The 19,147-nt window shown below is 39.0% G+C and overlaps 2 protein-coding genes across 5 annotated transcripts in view; one reads left to right on the top strand and one right to left on the bottom strand.

The window, feature by feature from the left end:
• APPL1 (adaptor protein, phosphotyrosine interacting with PH domain and leucine zipper 1) overlaps positions 1-7,223 on the top strand; it is a 23,973-nt gene extending 16,750 nt beyond the window's left edge. Inside the window, exons 20-23 of the mRNA XM_008632205.2 lie at positions 796-942; positions 1,155-1,205; positions 1,557-1,646; positions 1,829-7,223. Of these exons, the coding sequence (XP_008630427.1) occupies positions 796-942; positions 1,155-1,205; positions 1,557-1,646; positions 1,829-1,978 (438 nt within the window). The 3' untranslated portion in view covers positions 1,979-7,223. The remainder of the gene's footprint in view (positions 1-795; positions 943-1,154; positions 1,206-1,556; positions 1,647-1,828) is intronic.
• Positions 7,066-19,147, bottom strand: part of ASB14 (ankyrin repeat and SOCS box containing 14) — a 14,316-nt gene continuing 2,234 nt past the window's right edge. The window contains exons 2-14 of one of the 4 annotated variants that reach the window (XM_017732462.1): positions 18,192-18,283; positions 17,886-17,953; positions 16,543-17,056; positions 15,202-15,285; positions 14,879-15,086; positions 14,317-14,372; positions 13,821-13,952; positions 13,566-13,724; positions 11,834-12,079; positions 11,011-11,182; positions 9,602-10,145; positions 8,407-8,560; positions 7,066-8,312 (exon numbers count right to left, since the gene is read on the bottom strand). In XM_017732462.1, coding sequence (XP_017587951.1) covers positions 8,119-8,312; positions 8,407-8,560; positions 9,602-10,145; positions 11,011-11,182; positions 11,834-12,079; positions 13,566-13,724; positions 13,821-13,952; positions 14,317-14,372; positions 14,879-15,003 — 1,782 coding nt within the window. In that variant the 5' untranslated portion in view covers positions 15,004-15,086; positions 15,202-15,285; positions 16,543-17,056; positions 17,886-17,953; positions 18,192-18,283 and the 3' untranslated portion in view covers positions 7,066-8,118. Of the gene's footprint in view, positions 8,313-8,406; positions 8,561-9,601; positions 10,146-11,010; positions 11,183-11,833; positions 12,080-13,565; positions 13,725-13,820; positions 13,953-14,316; positions 14,373-14,878; positions 15,087-15,201; positions 15,286-15,717; positions 16,146-16,542; positions 17,057-17,885; positions 17,954-18,191; positions 18,284-19,147 lie in introns of those variants that run through there. The other 3 variants (XM_017732463.1, XM_017732464.1, XM_017732465.1) reach the window with 3 other exon arrangements.

Consider the following 19,147-nt stretch of genomic DNA (forward strand, 5'->3'; position numbering starts at 1 on the left):
AATTTATGGTCTGTCATTTAATTTCTTTGTGTTTTTAAAAACATTCTGTTTTTTGGAGGCTCTGAATTGCTTTCCTTTTCATAAAAGGAAGTCTTGAACATAGAAAAATATCTTGATATTTAAAGTTTAACATTGTTCAAAAATACTCCAAACCTGTAACCTTTTACAGGTGAGATAAATCAACTGAGGGTATGTCCCATATGCTAAATGCAAACACCTAATCTTAGGAAAAACTCATCCTGTCAGTTTATAGCAGCTGTAGTAGGGGCTCTCAGTATTTAAAAATTTTATCAAACGATAAGTCTTAAAAAGATAATTTGAAGTCCAACCTCTTTTAGGAATAAGAATGCAAAACAGTTTTCTTCTAACAGACTAATGAGGGTATGTGATTTGTATGAGTTGGGGTTTTTTTTCTTGCTTATACAATTAGGAGAGCTAAGCTAATTGCAGTAACGGTTTTTGAGTAGTGCCTTTAAATGGAACTAAGTATTGAAAACTTAGTCACAAATGTAACTATAATGAAGGATTAAAACAAAAAAGGAGTGTATCCACATTTAGGAAGGTGCCTGACCCACACTGCAAATTACCTCTTCTTACATGGAGTGTATTTTCTGACATTTGCTTGTCTTTGGAATTTAGTCCTTGCTGTCCAATTTGTTTGTGTTTCGTAATTACATTTGTGAGGTAACTTCTTGTGCTGTGGTTGTGCATTAATTAATGTGCAATATATTGAAACCTCATGTAGAAAGTATTTGGAATCAGTTTTAATCTCTCCATATTTGATCCTTTTGGCAGTTTCCTTTGCCCAATGTAGTTCTGTATGCTACACACCAGGAGAACAAGCGCCTGTTTGGATTTGTGCTTAGAACCTCAGGAGGGAGAGTGGAGAGCCGCCAGACTTCCATCTGCTATATATTTGAATCAAATAATGAAGGGGAGAAGGTATTGGTGATGGTTGACTTGTACCAGTTGTGAATCTGGATTCCAAGATGCTAGATCCATTCAAGCTGTCTAAGGGATTTTTTATGTACTGAAAATGTTAAACCTGTCAGTTTAAGTACCTGCAAGTGCTTTAATGTGCTGTTATATCTAATTCTGATGCTGGCATAAATTTAAAGGCATTTTTAATTATTTCCTATCTGTTTTGTGTTTAGATTTGTGACTCTGTTGGACTGGCCAAACAGATAGCTTTTCATGCAGAACTGGTAAGAATCTTTTTGGGGCAAGGGATACTTGGGAGTGGAAGGAAGGGGGTATATTTAATATGGTTAATAGCTTGTATTCTGCAAGATGCTTGTAGAGGCAGTAATACTATTATGTATTTTAAGGGATTTTTTCCCTAGAATTTAAATTCAAATGAAAAGACTGATCAATATCTACTGTAGAACAATATTCAATATAGGATTCATTTTGCTACTTTTAACAACCATACGAGTCCTTTAAAAGCAGAATAATCAAAACAGTGATGTCAGTCTTGAGCAAGCTCATATCAATCAGTAGTGTATCCGACATCTCAGGCTGTTGTTATTAACTTTATTTACATTTTTGCCCTTCAGGATCGAAAAGCCTCAGAAAAGCAGAAAGAAATAGATAGAGTCAAAGAGAAACAGCAAAAAGAACTGAATAAACAAAAGCAAATTGAGAAGGTACCTTTCATCATTATTTCTTCATATTAGGTTTTTTCTACTTACTTTCTTTTGCAGTTTTGTCCAAAGCTGTCCACTGATAGATCATTTAGAAATCATCATAATGGTATCTTGTGTCAACTGCAGATGGCTTTAAGGGTAATAGTCTTTTTCTGATTTCCCAACCCCCCTTCCCACATTAGGACTTGGAGGAGCAGAGCCGGTTGATAGCAGCTTCCAGCAGATCCAACCAGAGCAGTGCAGAAGGACAGTTTGTAGTCCTTAGCAGCAGTCAGTCAGAAGACAGTGATTTAGGAGAAGATGGAAAGAAGAAGAGAGAATCTGAAGCCTAAGGTTGCCTGCTTCATTAAAATTGGAATCCTGGATATATCTGGTGAAATGGCACAAGTTCTACAAGATTGAAACGTAGGTGGGAGGGTCTGTCGTGTTATAGAAAAGACTTCACAATATGTAGACCCTATTACGCCGTGATTTTTCTTTCTCAGTTAAGTGATTTCCATTTCCTGTCAGTATAATTTCTCTTGTATGCCAGGCGAAGCGTGGTGATGCTGCCATGTTTATGTCAAACATATGTTTTCTCAAGGCTTCTGTGCAGTATGGGTTTTTCCCCACTTACCTCTGTGCAATTGACTGCTTTGGAAGCAAAAATGAAAACTCATTGGGCTTCAGCAGTAACACTGAAATTCATTCCTTACACTGCACTATGGACAACACCTTGCTGGAAACAAAAGTGGATATCCAAATAAGACAGTGCTAAGCTTTACCCAATTTGTTGCACATAGCTGTTCTTAAATTTAGAAAGGATGCTCATTAACATCAGTGAGATGTGCAATAGTTCTAAACAGAAGGATCTTTTTTGTTTCATTTTGCACTGTATGATACTGTCTTGATTTCTATTTTTTTTTTGGTGAATACAATGCCGAGAAACTTCTTTCAACAGGAGAAAAAGATACTGTCAGACCTTGATAGGAGCTAATGAGATGCAGTTGAACTTTGCTGCATGAGGAAAAGCATTCCTCATCAAATTATAAGAGTAATGTATATAGCCTTGTAGCACAAGTGCCATGTTCTTGGTTTTTTCTCAGTACTTGGAACAAAAAGCTGTAAACCTTCAAGTTCATTTTTATAGAACATGCTTACAGTTGCAGGAACATCTTGAATTCCATCATGTGAAAAATCATCTACATATGTAAAAGCCTTGCTGCCAGTACTGAAAATGAGTTGAGGCTCTTTAGTCTTTTTATAGAAAATGATTTTGCAAACAGAATTTACTGGTTCTGAAGTAAGAGACGATACTAATCCTACATCCTAGAATCAGTCCTGGAAAGCATTTTTCAAAGTGATGTCTGTTTACAGCTTGTAATCTGCACTCCATATTCCATACCCTGTGTAATATTTATTTTGTATAGTACTAGATGTGCATTCACCTTTTGATCCAGAAGAGAAATCTTGTTTGAAGAGAAATATTTATTTTTGCACTAATTACTATAAATATTAAAATCCAGTGGAACAGAAGATAGCTCTCTAATAGTGGCATGAAAATTACAGGATATGTAGAGAGAAAAGAATATACTTATATTCCAAGTTATAATATAACAGTTATGAGTGATTTACAGTTCATTGCAGGGCATTTCTGGTGTTCAGGAATGGAAGCAATTATCAGAGTATCTCCTCAGCAGCTGGTGATGGCCCAGCCCTACCTAGTTGGAGTTGCTCAGTGCTGATAAAGTAAGTGAGGAATCTCAGGTCGTGTCTGCTGGATGGCTGTAGGTGCACAGAGAGCTCATCTGATGCCTGGGAGTGCCCTGCATTGGCCAAAGCTGGCAGCCTGCTCCTGCCCTTGGTGCTGCAGATGTGACTGTGTGCAAGAGTTGGTGGCCTTAGCTCCTGTGACAGGAGAGAAGGGGAGCAGTGCCTGCCCTCACAGCCCGGGGCAGGACCAGCAGAGGCAGCTGGAGCTGCAGCAGCTCTGGGCAGAGGTTGCACCATAGCCCAGGCAGGGGGTAGAGCAGCCCGAAGGGCCCTGCCTTGAAAAAGGAGGGGGGAGGCTGAGGAGCAGAGAGCCCCCAGGTTCTCTTCCTGACTTAGTTACCAGGTGCTGTTTCAGTGCCTTTTTCATCCCCAGAGTAGCCAGTCACTTGTAGAAATACCTGCTTTTGCAGTTGTCCAGTTAGATCAAATATTACTGCCCTGTGGCCAGATTTGGCTGGCACACTGCCACATGGACCACACCAACCAGAGGCTTCTTTCAAAACACAGTGGCATTTTTATTTCATATCTAGGCCTCCATTCTCAGCTCCTATTTTTAAGAGACTATTTTTACTCTTGCCAACAAAACTATACAGAGAGGCACACCAAATCCAGTTTTTTCCCTTTCTGTGCTTAAATCAAGGCTTACAGAGAGTGGTAAGGCAGACAGTTTCTCTCTGCAGATTGTTCCAGTTCATGTTCGTTTGCTTGTGTTTGTTTTTATTTACTGATATTTCTGTTTTCTATCAAATAATATCACAGCGTAGCTCAAGGTCACTGTGTCTTACTTGTATCTTTCTCAAGTATTTACTGAGGATGAAGCAATTTTGAAACAGCACACAGGGAGCCTATGAAATCAGTGATCTCCAGTGTCTGGAATCCAGTCTGGTTGTGTTAAGCACTGGAGCTGCTGTAGCCCAGGCTCCAGGGGGAAGACAGATAATAGACAAGCACTCTCATGAAAAACCATTTCTGATCAATAGCCTGTTTTGCATTAGCCTTATTGAAGAAATGTCAGAAAATGGAATTACTGTATTTTTCTCTAAAACTACCATTACTCTTAAAGATATAAATCTGCAAAGATGAGGAATAATGAAGTTGGCAGGTGAATTTGCTGTCATATAGGATCTTCTGGATTTAGCAATAAATGGTGGAATTATTCCATTTGCTTTTCAGGCTTTTCATATATGCCATTAAATGTAGCTTTCTAAAACAGAGTAGAAGTGAAGTACATTTCATTTATGTTGGATGATCCTCAACAACTACAAGAATGATATGCATGAATGAAATGTAGGGGTTGTTTTTATGCTTATTTAGGGGAATTCCACTGGTGTAAAATGAGCAAGAAGGTATAAAAGCATCTAGGATAATGATGAAAGCTGCACGAGCAAAGGGCATGTCAGCAGAGCTGGGGAAGGCAGACAGGAATGGTGATTGAGTTAGCAGTGGGTGAGAATTACTGAGCTTTGCCTAAGGGGGGGAGGATGCCACAGGCTGTAATTAGAACTCTCTCAAGGCAAAAATAGCTGCTGAGGTTTTATCCATGCCCTTCTTCCTAAAAGGAAAAGCTATTTGGTACCTTTTTTCCTAGAAGGTTTAGAGCTGCTTCATTAGAAAACAGCTTTGTTGAAAAAAAATCAGAATGCTTGGAATTTTCCTTGTTAGTGGGAACACCTCATGGTCTGCTGGGAACTGCTGTGGTAGGATTTTACCACCTGAGTATTTTATTATTGTAACTAAATTACTAGTTGGCTTCCTCTCCTAAATTACAGGAGATTAAATACATACTCCTGTTTTATTATTTCCTATTGCCTTTTATTCACAAACTGATCTTTCAAGCACTTTCAGCTGAAGCTGTAGTTTGCTTCATGTGCATGTACACAGTTCAGTCACTCCTGAAAATATTCTTCTTAAGTCCATGATTTTGAAGTGATTTCACATAGGTACTGAATTGGCAGTGTTGTTCAGGACTAACTTGTTGTGTTGCTAATTGCAGCCTCATAATTACTGCCACGCTTTTATCCTTTAGGTAAGAGGATATGAAGCTTCTTACACTGTGTAGATTTACACACTGCAGACCAACCCAGTCTTGCTGTCAGTTGTTTCAAGCTGCATACATTATGTATGTAATGGTATGAATATAGAAATATAGCAGGTGTGCTTACGGGTATGCATTTTATTGCATTACAGATGATAGCTGGCACTCCTCTCTGGCCACTGCCAGATTTGGCCAAATCTGAACCAGAGGACAAGGTCAAAGTCATGTACAACTTAAACATAGCTAACTAGGGATGATCAGGTAATGAAAAGTCATTTGAATGTCATAGTCTTACTTCCTTAATCTGTTGGAAATTGTATCAAGACAATTTACTGTCTAACAGTAAAGTAATATTTTAGAGTTAAAAAACATTCCCCTTCTAGAGGGCTGTCCAGATTTCCTCTTTATATGGATGTAAACCCAGAGCTGAAAATTGTGAAACAGCTGAAGTTATTTATGAAACTGTAATTGATGTACATGGATATAAAGAAATAAATTTGACTGTTTTAAGGTAAATTCTATCTGTCTTTAAGGTAAATTCTGATTCATTAGTTGCACAGCAGTTGGGATAAGCCAATGGTGAAAACTATGTTACAATATCATCTCTTATTATTTAGGAAATAGTTCACCTAGAGAAAGAAAACTGCCACTGCTTAGTGAATTTAGTAGAGATATGTCTAGTGTAACAGCATAAGCTGATACTTTATATTCTTTCTCTTGCTCTATATTACAGAAGTTCTTGCAAGTTAATTAGTCCCCAAGGCTTTTTGTTTTAATTAAGCACTAAATTGACATTTTTTTCCCTGCCCCAATGGTATCTAAGTTGTCATGACAAGAGTCAGTGTGTCATTGTGAATAATGCACTTGTATTCCTAATGAAGTTTATATTGCAAGCCGAGGATTTTGTACAATCTTTCTGGTCATTTTTATAATAGAGTGGAGTGGTCAAATTCTTATGATGGTGTTCTGGATTGGTCCTGTTCTGATGAAGTCTAAGTGATTTTTACAATGTTTGAGACTGACTTGCACATTTTCCCTGAATAGCTGTATTAAAAACCACCAATGGCATATTTATGTCAACTCTGATTGTTGTGTCTTAATCTTGGAAACATGGATAGTAATCCTATTGTGCCAGGGTTTCAGTCAGCATTTTGTGTATTAAATAAAAGCTTAACTATAGTAACTTTCTGGGTGGGCTTGTACTGATGCAAAAGCCTCCTGCATTCTTCATCATACTGACTTTCAGGAAGTACCATTATTGGTGACAGGATCTGTTCCTTTCCATTAAGCAAAGTTCTGACATGCAGTTATAGCCCTCTATTGTCAAGTGTAGCTCAGTTCTCTTAATTTTTATAGTATTAGCCAGATAACCTCAGAAGAAGTTGTTATGCTTGGGAATGCTGATAACTCATTTTTGCAACAATCAGAGACTGAAGGGTGAGAGGAGCTGTGGCAGCTGGCTGGGCAGGGCCCGTGGTGGGGCAGTGACACAGGGCAGTGAGGGCTCTGTGGAACAAGCAGAGTGCAGGGGCTCTACCAGCACAACCACCACCATGGGCACTGGGCATATCTTCACAGGGTGAGTTAGTGTATTATGTGATAAACACCATGTAAAAAACCATGGGCCATAACCACATTATGAATTTGTATTTTATAAGGTTTCTAGATTTTTCTGGGGAAAAGCAGACTTTTGAATTCTGTAACTTCTGTGATAAAAGATGCATGTATAACTAGAAAAAAAAAAATCTATGCTTACTTGATTATGAAGGAATAAATACTACTAATTCCAACTGTGTTGATGAACTTCTTTTTTTCTAAAATAAGGACTGACATTTGCAGTATTTTTAGAAGGAACAGGCATACTGTAAGTCTTTCTAAGACTTCTGTAAGACTTCCTACACTGACAGGGCTGCAAAAGCTTAAGCTCCACCTCCATAGCAAGATACTCCAAAAATTGCAAGCCTGGCTTTGGGGACAGCGCTGTAAAAGGAAAACCCAGTTCTAGACAGAATCATCAAAGTTCCATGGTGGATGAGATATATCAGTACCTGAGAAGGAGCTGCAGAACTAACACAGCTTTCAGCAGTGCCACTTTGTTGAAACACTGGTATGTCACACGAGCTGCTATGAGAAGCAGAGATTTCTCAAGCTTAGTCCCATGTCATTGCTTAGAATGGGACATTGCATTATTGGGTGAAAAAAAAAATACTTAAGCTGTTCTTCAGAACTTCACTGTAGGATTTCACAAATAGAAACTACTTCTTGTACTTTCCTCCCTTCCCTTGACAAGAGAAAAAAGAACTATGTCCCTTCCTGGTTTTAGTCAAATCCCTGACCTTTAACTAAACCTTGAGTTTAACCCTGGACTGGGGGTAGTGCTATGTGATACAACAGGCTTTAACTTAGCCGTAACACAAGGCTTGTAGCGCTGTATTTTACATTTCCTTAATTTGTCACACTAGGCATCTAAAATACTGTTACCATAACTTCCAGATAGGTCATAGTCCAGGAGAGCCATAGAATGGGATCACCACTACTTACATTTTTAGGTTCTCGCCAATTTCTTCACGGGGTAAAGGGAGAACGTTGGCATTCCTCAATGTGCAGAGGAGAGAAAATCCCAAAAGAGAAAAGCACAACAGTCTTATCCACATTAACATTCTCTTCAAAGTACAGGACTAATACTTAGGCACAGTTGAGGTTGTAGATCCCTGTGAAGTTTTCCTGCCCATAAAGATCATATTCCTTGTACAGTATGTAGTCTTTCAAGCAGTTTGGCAGTGGAAGGAAGGTCATGAAGACAGGACAGCGGAGACGCAGCCGGCCCATGCATGCCCGGATCTTCAGACGGCAAAGGTGCTTCAGAGAGCGAGGATTTGCTAGAAAAGACAAGCAAAATTAAAATGCTACCAACCAAAAAGGCCCCAATGGCAAACCACCTTGTTTTTATTAAAAATGTAAGCAGATCCTTACTTAAAACGAAATGGATATCTGGCCAGAGTTCCTGTTCTTTGAGAACTGCTTCGAGCTTCCAGCAGATCTTAACGTGATCAACATAATCTAACATGACTCGCACCACTTTCCCAGACACATGCTTCAGCCAGGCCAAGGTTATCACTTCACAAAACTGATAGAAACAAAACATTTAGTAGGGTAATATTCAATACTGCAGTAAGTGACTTCTGTCTCCGAGGACAAGAACAATTAACTAACTTGAGCAGGGTTTTAGAGGTTGCCACAACTTGCGTAAGCCTCACTAGTAGAACTAAAAATCTGAGAGATGGTTATTTTGTACTAGATCCAAAAATAAACTTAAGCAGCTGTATATTTGGGAACTTGGTGCTTAAAAAGAAGTGCTACCACTATGTAGAATTTAGACTTGTGTCCCAGTGCTTAAAAGGGAGATCAACCCGCCCTGTGCATGCATCATTCCGTTATCTTTAGGTTAAAGAAGGGTTTATTAGGTTCAAATGGACTTTACAAATTGCAAAACAATGACACCGATGAGTGTCTCTAGGAACCTCTTTTGGTTTGCTAATTTCTGCTCCGTGCTTATCCCACCAGCTCCCGGGGTCCTTTCAACAGCTTTCCAGTCTTGGTGTTCTTGTACAGGACAATGCAGAGAGCGAGCCTGCAAATCTCTGCTTTCTCAGCATGGACAAGACTGCCCTGGAGAGCCAATTCCATACTGATCATTAGCATATCATCAGCTATATTTTCACAATTTAAAATTACTGTTTGCAATCATTTGCTGTCATGAAACAGGCTTTATAGCAACATCTTAAGCTGCACCAAGGGACATTCAGGTTAGACACCAGGAAAAAATTCTGCACTGAAAGAGTGACTGGGCACTGGAATTGTCTGCCCAGTGAGGTGGTGGAGTCACCAGCCCTGGAGGTGTTCAGAAAAAGACTGGATGTGGCACTCAGTGCCAGTTGATGAGGAGGTGTTAGGTCATAGGTTGGACTTGATCTCAAATGTCTTTTCCAACCTAGTTCATTCTGTGATTCTGTGATCTATTCAATTTTAAAGCCTTGTCTATTCCTCTTTTTATGTGTCAGCTGTCTTCAAAACTTCCTTTTCTGACAGTGCATTAAGCACCTTTCCATTTAGTTTTAGGAAGGACAGTGGTGGTAGGACAGCACCCGAAGCCCTGTAACACACTTACCATGGTGTCCTTGATAACAGTGGAGGTCCAGCCGTCAGTCACGTACTGGGAGTGGGCCCCGCTGCCCCGTGGGCAGTCGAAGCAGCGCTGCACGTCATAGCCGTAGTTCAGCAGCATCCTCAGCATGACCTCATCTTTGAGGGCGTACTGCAGAGCTGAGGGGAAGTGCGTGGTGTTCACGCGGCAGAAGTAGTTGACGTTGGCCCCATGGCGGAGCAGCAGATTCATCAACTCGTAGTTGCCCATTCTTAAGGCTATTTGGAGGCAGTTGATGGGATCTTGGTTTGTCAGGGCTCCAGCATTCAGCAGCAGCTGTGTTGAGCAGATATCCCCGTTGGAAACAGCGAAGTACAGGGCTGATTTCCGGTGGTCGTCGTAGCCTTTGCGAACTCTCTGAGCCAGCATGAAATTGGCATCAAAGCCAGACTGGAGGAGAAACTCAAGGCACTGAGGATGTGCTCCTGCTGCTGCTGAGTGAACTGGACTTATCCCACTTTCTTTAATGGCAGCAAAATCAGTCACTGGAACTAAATATTTTAGGGCTCTGAAAAATTAAAACCAGAAACATCTTAGAATCAAACATTTTGGTTCACCTAACTCATTTCTGAACTTCTCTGTGTTGTTGGGCTTCAGAATTCATCCCGGCTGTTAGAATAGTCTTAATATACCAAATCAGTACCATGGCATGCATTGACTTGAATTGCTAACAATGAAATTGTTCGCCAGGAATGGATACTGACTTTACACCTACTACACATAGAATACTATTATATTATATACTATTATTCATGAACAACCCATTCCTTGCTTCAGGAATTAATGATTCCTTCTCAACAAAAGTTTTTCCTGAATGTTGAAAGCACAGTGTTATTGCTTAACCTATAGGGATCATGGAATTAATACAATATATATTATAACAAATATAACAATTAATATATAGAAAATATTAATACAGAAATTAAGAATCCTCAGATACTTGTTTCTCATTTGTTAGTTGTGATTTTAGCATAAATATCTTCCAGTAGTCTTACTCTCTTTAAAATAGGGATAACCCTTACTCTCTCTTTGTCTATTTAGTACAATTACCATTCACGTTTCTGTGATGGGGTGGAGATAAGACATTGAGAGAGAGTGAGGATGTCCCAAGAACCTCAGCATCAGACTGGACAGTGTTACTATTTGTGACAAATGGGGAAATACTGTAGGGATTGAGATGTACATCCTAAAATCGTGAAGATTTTATCCTGACTGGTCACTTACATTCAGACACAGAACAGACATATTTACACAGTCAAAAAGAATTCCTTGTACAAAACAACAGATTTGCTGCCTGCTTTGAATAAGGTAAAATTAGTAAAATGAATATTTCTGGTGTCACTATTACTTGATTTTTAAGTGTATTAACTCACAGAAAGTGTCCTCTATACGCAGCTCTGTGGATTGGCAAATGACCCGAGTGCTTTGGTACATTGGCATCAGCCCCATATTCTAGTAAAAGACTCACGGAATCTGGATTTCCTCCTCCTGCTGCTTCAAACAATACAGAAGCACAGTCCATTGCCTGTGAAAGAACATCTGCACCTGGGAAGAGCAGCAAGGATTTTCACAGTAGTCACTGTAAATATCCATCTGTAATTAATATCTCCAACCCCACAGTGATATGGTATTTTGAATTCTATTCTTCACCAATAGAACCACTGTGAGCATAAACCTTCATGTTGGATCTGTGATTTTAGATATGTTTATGTAATCCTGGGAACAAGAAGGTCCAAATTGCTTTGAATCCAGTCAGAATTGTTCCTAGGACTGGGCCAGCAAAGAGTTTGGTTCTTATTCATCAAAACAATTGCTTTTGGCTTACATACAATACATTTCAATTCTTTTACTTAACAAAAACCAGACAGGTGTAACTGTAAACGTGAGAGAACCCAGTATCCAAACAGTTCATGCAATCCAGTTCCAGGGCTGCTGAACAGAAAATGATAGTGCATTTAGAAAACATTACTCAAGCACTTGTAAAAAATTACAAGTGCTCACTAAAATATTTACATATTAATATATTATTTTAATATTATACAAATTGATATTTATCAGGCCTTCACTACATCACAACAACCCTCAGAGCAGATAGCATTTAATTTTCTCTAGTCAGGTGAGTTACTTCTGCTGCTGTTTTTGAAGGGGTATCTGAAGCCTTCTCTTCCTATGAGCTCCTATATAATAAAGTCTCACCTTTTTGCAGTAAGAGCTCCATAATTTCTGTATGTCCCATCTGTGCAGCCAGGGCAAGGGGTGTGAGCCCATATCCACTGCGGGGGTCAGGATCTGCTCCAGAATCCAGGAGAAGCTGCACCAGAGCCTTCCTGCCCAGTCTGGCTGCCTCATGCAGAGCAGTTCTCTCATGGACACAGCGCAAATTCACTCTGGCACCAGATCGTAGCAACGAGGAGGCAATGTCATAGGAATCAAGTTTAATTGCTGTAGGACAACAAGCAAGGAATCAGACAGGATGCTGTTCACTGCTATTCTGTGCACAATGGTTGCTGTTACATGGCAGCCCAGGAAAGCTGTTCCTGGCAGTGCTATTTATACAAGGAGAAATGCCACCCTACATTGAAGGGTTTAACTCATCAACAAGTCTCTTCTTTGCTCCCAGGACAGCACTAAGTATACAAATGAATAATTTCGTGGGAATCTCTTTTTCTCTCTGTACATTTTTTCTCTGCTGCATTTGGTAATGGAACAAAGCTCTCCTTGCCACTAGATGGAGACCACATCCAGGGCCTTGGTGCTCAGGAGCTGCCACCAGACTCTGTTTAATCTCCATAAGAGTCACCATAATGTGAAACAAAGCTCATACTGACTGTTTCATATGCTGCCTTAGCTTAATAAGCCTGAACTCTTAAGTCAGTGAGGATCTTAAAAGAGAAATTTGCATTAGCTCCAGTGGGTGGAATGATTAGGCAATACCCTTCCCTCCTTCTCCCTTTGATCTTCCAGGCTGTGCAGGATGGGCCATTTCACAAGGATGGACTGAGGGTCCTACAGATGATTGGTAGGCTTTTTTCTCCTCCTTTAACAATAGTTTTGAAAAAGAAAACCCCCTTCCAATACAGAAAAATGTATGGGATCATCCAAGAAACTTAGAGTGTTCCTTTAGAATTCAGACAATGAGAACACACTTTACTTTTTTCAGTTAGATTCAGTAAGAATGAAGGCATCATAACCCAGACTGAGGGAAGCAGAAGAAATGAACACAGAACACTTCTGGAAAACATTTTGGGAAAATATGGTTCTTTGACAAATCAAGAATTACAGTTCTTGTGCACGATCAAATTAAAGTGGCATTCACACAAAGAGTGTGGGTATGAGACTATACTAGGACTATACTAGGTATGGGGTCTTATTCCTAAATTACAAAATATTAAAGAGAAGCAAACAGAGAATGTCAGCCTGTCTCCTTCACTTGTCAGCTTTGGACTAATGCCAGCAGTGTCTAAATAGGGACTGTTTAGAGACTTTGCACTCTACATACTGCAGATACATGAGGCTGGTTGGCTACAATTCTTGAAAATTAAAGCCAATTACCACGGGTTTTGGAGTAAGGGAGGCTGATGCAATCAAGGAGATACCATGTGGACAGAGAATATCAATGTTTTATGCCTGCAGACATGAAGAGCAGTGATAGCATGAAGAAGCAGAAGGACTTGTTACCTGGCATCACTGCAGAAATGATGCCAAGCAAAACAGAGGATGACACTCTGCACTTCATGGAGAAAGCTAATTATCATGTGAGAAAAACAGACAGGGACAGACACATTCAGTGCTTAGATTAACAATTTTTTTCTCCTTATAGCAAAATATTTTAGGCATTGAAGTCAAATATGTCGCACTGAAGCCTAAAATGTGTAACTATATTCTCACCTCATTCCCTCACCTCTCCACCCCTAAAAACAGTATTCACCTATAACTAAAGGAGAATCTCCCTCTTCATTTTTAACATTGGGATTGCAGCCATTGAGCAGGAGAAAGTGGACATTGTCCACAAAACAGTTTCTTACTGCCACCAAAAGAGGTGTTTCCCCTTTGAGAGTGGTCTGTTCCCACGTAATGTCACGGGACGCTGAAACACAGAAAAGCAGAACACATTTGAAGTTGAATGATTCATCAAACTTTGCTTTGTAGAACTTTTTGGTGGAAAACTAGAAGGACTTTGTACCTTGTAAAGTTATTTCAAGGATGTTCTTATTTAGCTGTGCTGCAGCTTCATGCACAGGAAGCCAGCCTTGCTGATCTGCTTCTTCAAAAGCAGAACTGTGCCTCACCAATTTCTTCAAGGCCTCCTCTTGGCCTGTTATATTTTAACACAGACACATATCCCATTACTCATCACAAGACAAAATTCAGGCAACTAATACATTGAGTACCATTTATCCCACCAGTGTATCTTGCTCATTTTAAAAGAAAGGCCTGGAGTTTTCCCCTAATTTCAGGAGACAAAGCACTGGAATTTCTGAAGGGGGTAACACTTGAACCCATCCCACTTCCATGATCCTATCTAATAAGTTAGCTTTTGGATGTCTTGATTTTAGTTTCCATACTCCTCCCAAGACTATATAAAGAAAAACTGCCCTTAAATCAGGTGATCAAATAAAATGTAGGCATTGCTCAGCCATTCCTGGGATATAGGCTTAGAGTGGTGTACTTGTACTTAACTGTCCGAATTGCTGCAATGATCTGCCCATGTTCTTTGCTTGCAGTATACTGGAAACTGCATAAACAGGACAAGAATAAAATGAGAAGTGAAAATTCATGTGAAGTTCAGGATATAATTATACCTTAATTTCAATACTCAGATTTACAAGACATGTTAGATTTCTCTAAGGTACATTGGTTTGGTGAGGGTTTAACACATTGAAACACTTTTTTTGTTGGTCTTTCCTGACACAATAAATACTGAATTTTTCACACAAAAGCCAACAATTAAATGCTAAAATGAGGGGAAGGTCCCATACCAGTCTAATTTTACATCACCTACTTATCTTTTTCATAAAGCCTTATACTAATTAAATATTGATGTAAAACATCATCTGAAAGTTTCATACATCCCATGTTTTCAAGGAAACAGGTACACTTTTCAGGGTACCAGTGCTTTCCAGTATCCATGAGACAAGGTCAGCACAATACAACACATGTAGTTACAAAGGAAAATAAGGTCTACTAAATGCTTACAATAATGACCAGAAAACACCCCAAATAGAAAGAATAACTTATTACCTTTCAATCTCTGTTGCACTGCCACTTGTTTCAATTTTATACCTATCTTGTAAGCTTTCCTGAATAGCTCGTTGGGTAGGGATTTCCTCATCAGAATCACCAATCATATACACAGAAGTATTCATTGCAAATCAGCACAACATGGATCACTTTTGTAGGGAAACACTGCTTTTTAATTAGAAGCAGATGTTAAATCTTCAGGTTAGATCTGGAGTAATAGAAATAGCAATCACTGTGTCAGTGTAAAGAGAAATGAAAAGCAGTTAAATAAATGACTATGTTATTATATGCTTAAGCAGTCATGCTGTTCTTGGCATACTCACAATCTCAGATGTTCTGTTAGGCTCAAACCTCTCATCTGTTTTACCTCATCAAAGCTTCCACTTCTGTCTTTCAAAAGAGTTGGCCTGAAAAAACAAAACAAAACAAAACTACAGGGCAAGGTAAAAAAAAAAAAAAAAAAGTAAAACTGGAAGCAAATAAATACCGTGGCAAAACGAATGAGCACAGGAAATTTAAGGAAGTTGTCAACATGCCAACTACAAAGCTTGGAATAATTCTAGAAACATCTTAAAGTTGGGCAGCAGTAATTCACAGCAAACCTGCGTCATTTAATTTGTTACCTGATCCACCTAATGTGATTACAAGGCCTTGCTCTGTAATTGCACATGTAGCAAAAAAGAGAAATATATTAGCAACATATACAGCAAGAAACTGTTAGTAATTGATTATACTATGGCTCAGTGAGTACATAAACATCTTAAATCTAGATGACTTTTTTTTCCTAAAGATACTACCAATTTTCCTATGAACTGAGAAAATACACTGGGTTTCCTCACCTGAAAGAGGGAAGACCTCAGCCTTTGAGGAAGCGATTATTAAGTTGAAAGTGACATTTTCAGGATTGCAAACAACCTCTGCAGAGCCCATGTCCATTAATAGCTCACTATAAATACCTGATCATAAGATACTCTGGGACTTTCTCCACGTTTCTTTCACACACGTCAGTTATGTTTAATAATCTGACCTAACAGGTGGTGCCAGCAAAAGAAGGAATTTAAAGGCCAGTTTTCTTGCAACAATGCTTTTGATTTTTGAAATAAGAATTTCAGAACTATAGCAGTAAGTACTACACTGTGAAAAGAAAATTCTTTAGTGCTGTCCTAGGAGAGCAAACTGAAGGTGGTGTTAAGAGCTTGCTTAAGAGTGAGACAGCAGAAAAACTAAAACAATAAAAGTAAACATAAACAAGCAAATAAAAATCAAACAAAAACTCTTATTAAAATTATTACAGGTTTCTGATTCCTTAATCACAATTTGCATTAATATAAATAAAAAAGCAAGTGAAAAATAAACATAAAGTTTTTAAAGGGAAAAGCAGTTTCAGAAAGCCAGACTTACACTGGTCTAACACCCAAAAAGCAGGGAAATGGGGGACACAGATGCCCAGTTGTAATAGTGATGGTAGGATGGAGTGGGACCTTTATGTGCTTCACTTATTCCTACCGTATTTTATGGAGGGATCCATACACAGAATTAATGATGGCTGTATCTGAATGCAAGGTGGAAACAGTTCTTTGCTAGAGGAGATCAGGAAAGAATGCTCCAGTAATTTTTAAAAACTATTTTTAAAGAAAACAAAAGTGCAGAATCAAGTTTATTACCTGTAATGTTTCTCTCAGCACAGGCTACTTTCATTTTCCATGAAAATATGTTTTGTGATATTCAACTAATGCACAAAATGGATGTTCACACTTTGATAATATTCCCAAGGGCTAAAATCCCAGCTGTATTGCTTACAGATTGTAAAGATGGTCATAATAATAATACATACTCAAGTCAAAAGCTTGAGGGTCAGAAAGTATTTGTATGCCCTCTTACAATACAAAAACGTCCAGATGTTTCTTTTACACACTAAGTTCCACTTCCTCTCTAAGCCAACAAAGAGAACAAGATGGTGTGAAGTCTGTATGTGAACTGTCCACAGTCAGTCATCCAGCTGGCACAGCAAGGCTACGCCTCTCTTGATCCAGTGCTGGACTGGCTGGTCCGTGTTGAGCTTCAAAGCAATGACGAAGTTGGTGGAATGCCCAGTAGTGGATAAGACCCCTTTGCGCTCACTTGTCTTGTAGAGTGGGCAAACATAGGCATTAGACTCCTTTATGTCCGATTTTACAGCTTCAAAAAAACCCAAAATAATGCATTACATTCAGCAGATCGATTTGGCAGAAACATAATCTACATGCAAACGTTAAGTATTTACAGTAACACCTTTACAGGTAAATAAAAATGCAAAATGGTTTTGCAAGCAATAGAACAAAATTACCTGGTTTTCTTCTTGTGTGGTTTGTTTGGTTCTTAAACCCAACTAATTTAGCTACAATTTGTGTTCAGGACTCAATGCCTTCCTGTGATTCTACCAGCTTTGCAATACTCCAACACACAGTAAAATCTGAATAGTTACCTAGTTAATACATGGCTTATGCATGAGTTTTTCATAGCTCTACAACAATTCTGGTCCAGTTGCCAGAGAACCTCACTGCAATTCAAGTCATGTGATATCCAAGGACAGAACTCTGCAGGAACTCTTTGTATGCCCAGACTGCTTACATGGAACTTGTACAAAAGCCTAAAATCATGCAGGTCTGAACAAATTCATCCAACCTCAAGAGAAGGCTCAAGCAGAAAAAGTAGCAAAGTTTAATACTGCCTATTTGCTAACACCTAAGTTGCAACAGTTGCAGTAGTAAGTCCCGATTTTGTGCATAAATAAAAACAGGGATTTAGTCCTCGCAATCAAAGAAAACAGGAGTTGTGAAAATTATTTTCCTAGTAGGAAAGACAGAGCTACAAATAACCTGAGCAAACCCTGCTACATCACACGAGGTAAAACACTCAGTCGCTGTAAGTCAGTCAAAAGTACTCCTCAGGGATCTTCAGTAAGAAAAGGAAACCACTGTTGCACTTTCTTGTTGAATAGCTCAGGCATCAGAGAAATCATACTCACTTGGCTTTATCCAAATGATAGGCATGGCATCAAAGAGCACTTTGGGATACTGCTCAGTTAACATTCCCCTGGAGAGAGAAAGCAACAAAGCAATTGTTTGTGGCTTGAGGGGTTTGGTGGGTGTTTTTTGGTTGCTACTTGCTTGCTCATTTGGTTTTTCTTGCCCATTTTCCATGCATGAAAGAGGACTTAATTTGGTGTGTTATTCCAGTAATATGAAAAGTATCAGTTAAAATATTTAAACCAGTCTTGTTTGAGCACTGAAAAAAACTTTCCAGAACCACAATAAAACACTTGGCTACTGACTTGGCCCTGTCCCAGCGAGCTCCGTCTAAAAATAATCCGTGGATGTAAACACCATCTTCTGGTGCAGGATCAGCAGTATCCTGAGGAATAACCTGCAAGAAATAAGTGTTCCACATCATTAAACTTTCACAGCTCTTTTGCTTTTTGAACTATTATGCCAATTTTCAGATCAATCCAAACTGAGAATAATACAGTAACCCTTCCTTTCAGTGCTACTTTTAAACATATCTGTAGAGACAGCAGACTTCTCTGGGTTTGTTAATCACCTTTCTTGTAAGTTATAAAAAGAGGCTCGGTGGCTCTGCGCTGGGAGCTTTTTTTAACCATAACTTGGAATGGTACATGTAGAAATCTACACATTCTATAGGAACTGTGGAGACTTAATAACAACTGCCCACCTCTCCATGGCTGGAGAACAGATTCTACACAAACTGCATTGGGCTTTTTCAACCTCCACACGTGGAGCAGGGCAACACAAAGCTTTGTTACAAAACTACATACTTGAAATTCTTTTTGAAAAACTTGGCAATTTTTATAAATATCCACTTTTATGCTATTTAAAATACAATCTCAAACATTGTGACCTTGTTTTAGCATTGTTTTCAGTTTACTTCTTTTTTTCCCCTCAAAATCATTCTTAGGTGATGCAGCAAATGAAAATTTTCAAGGTTAGATCATTAACAGAAACAAAGTTTTGGCTAGAAGCTCAAAGAACTAGTTTCAAATGTAGAACTTAACCAATATATCTGAGTATGTACTTTTCTCACATAGCAGTGGCTAAATTCAAGATAGAAAACTGAATTCAGTGGTTTAGAAGGGGGAATCTGTCGCCAAGAACAGCTGTATGTAAATCCATACTGGCAAAGGAGTAAGAGTTTGCAGAAGAGCACCAGTTCAGTGAACTGTCTCACAGCATTGAATCTACCCATAAACAGTAATTCCTAATTAGCCCAAAT

The sequence above is a fragment of the Corvus brachyrhynchos genome, unplaced genomic scaffold, assembly GCF_000691975.1.
Source record: "Corvus brachyrhynchos isolate BGI_N302 unplaced genomic scaffold, ASM69197v1 scaffold4, whole genome shotgun sequence".
NCBI classification, from domain to species: domain Eukaryota; kingdom Metazoa; phylum Chordata; class Aves; order Passeriformes; family Corvidae; genus Corvus; species Corvus brachyrhynchos.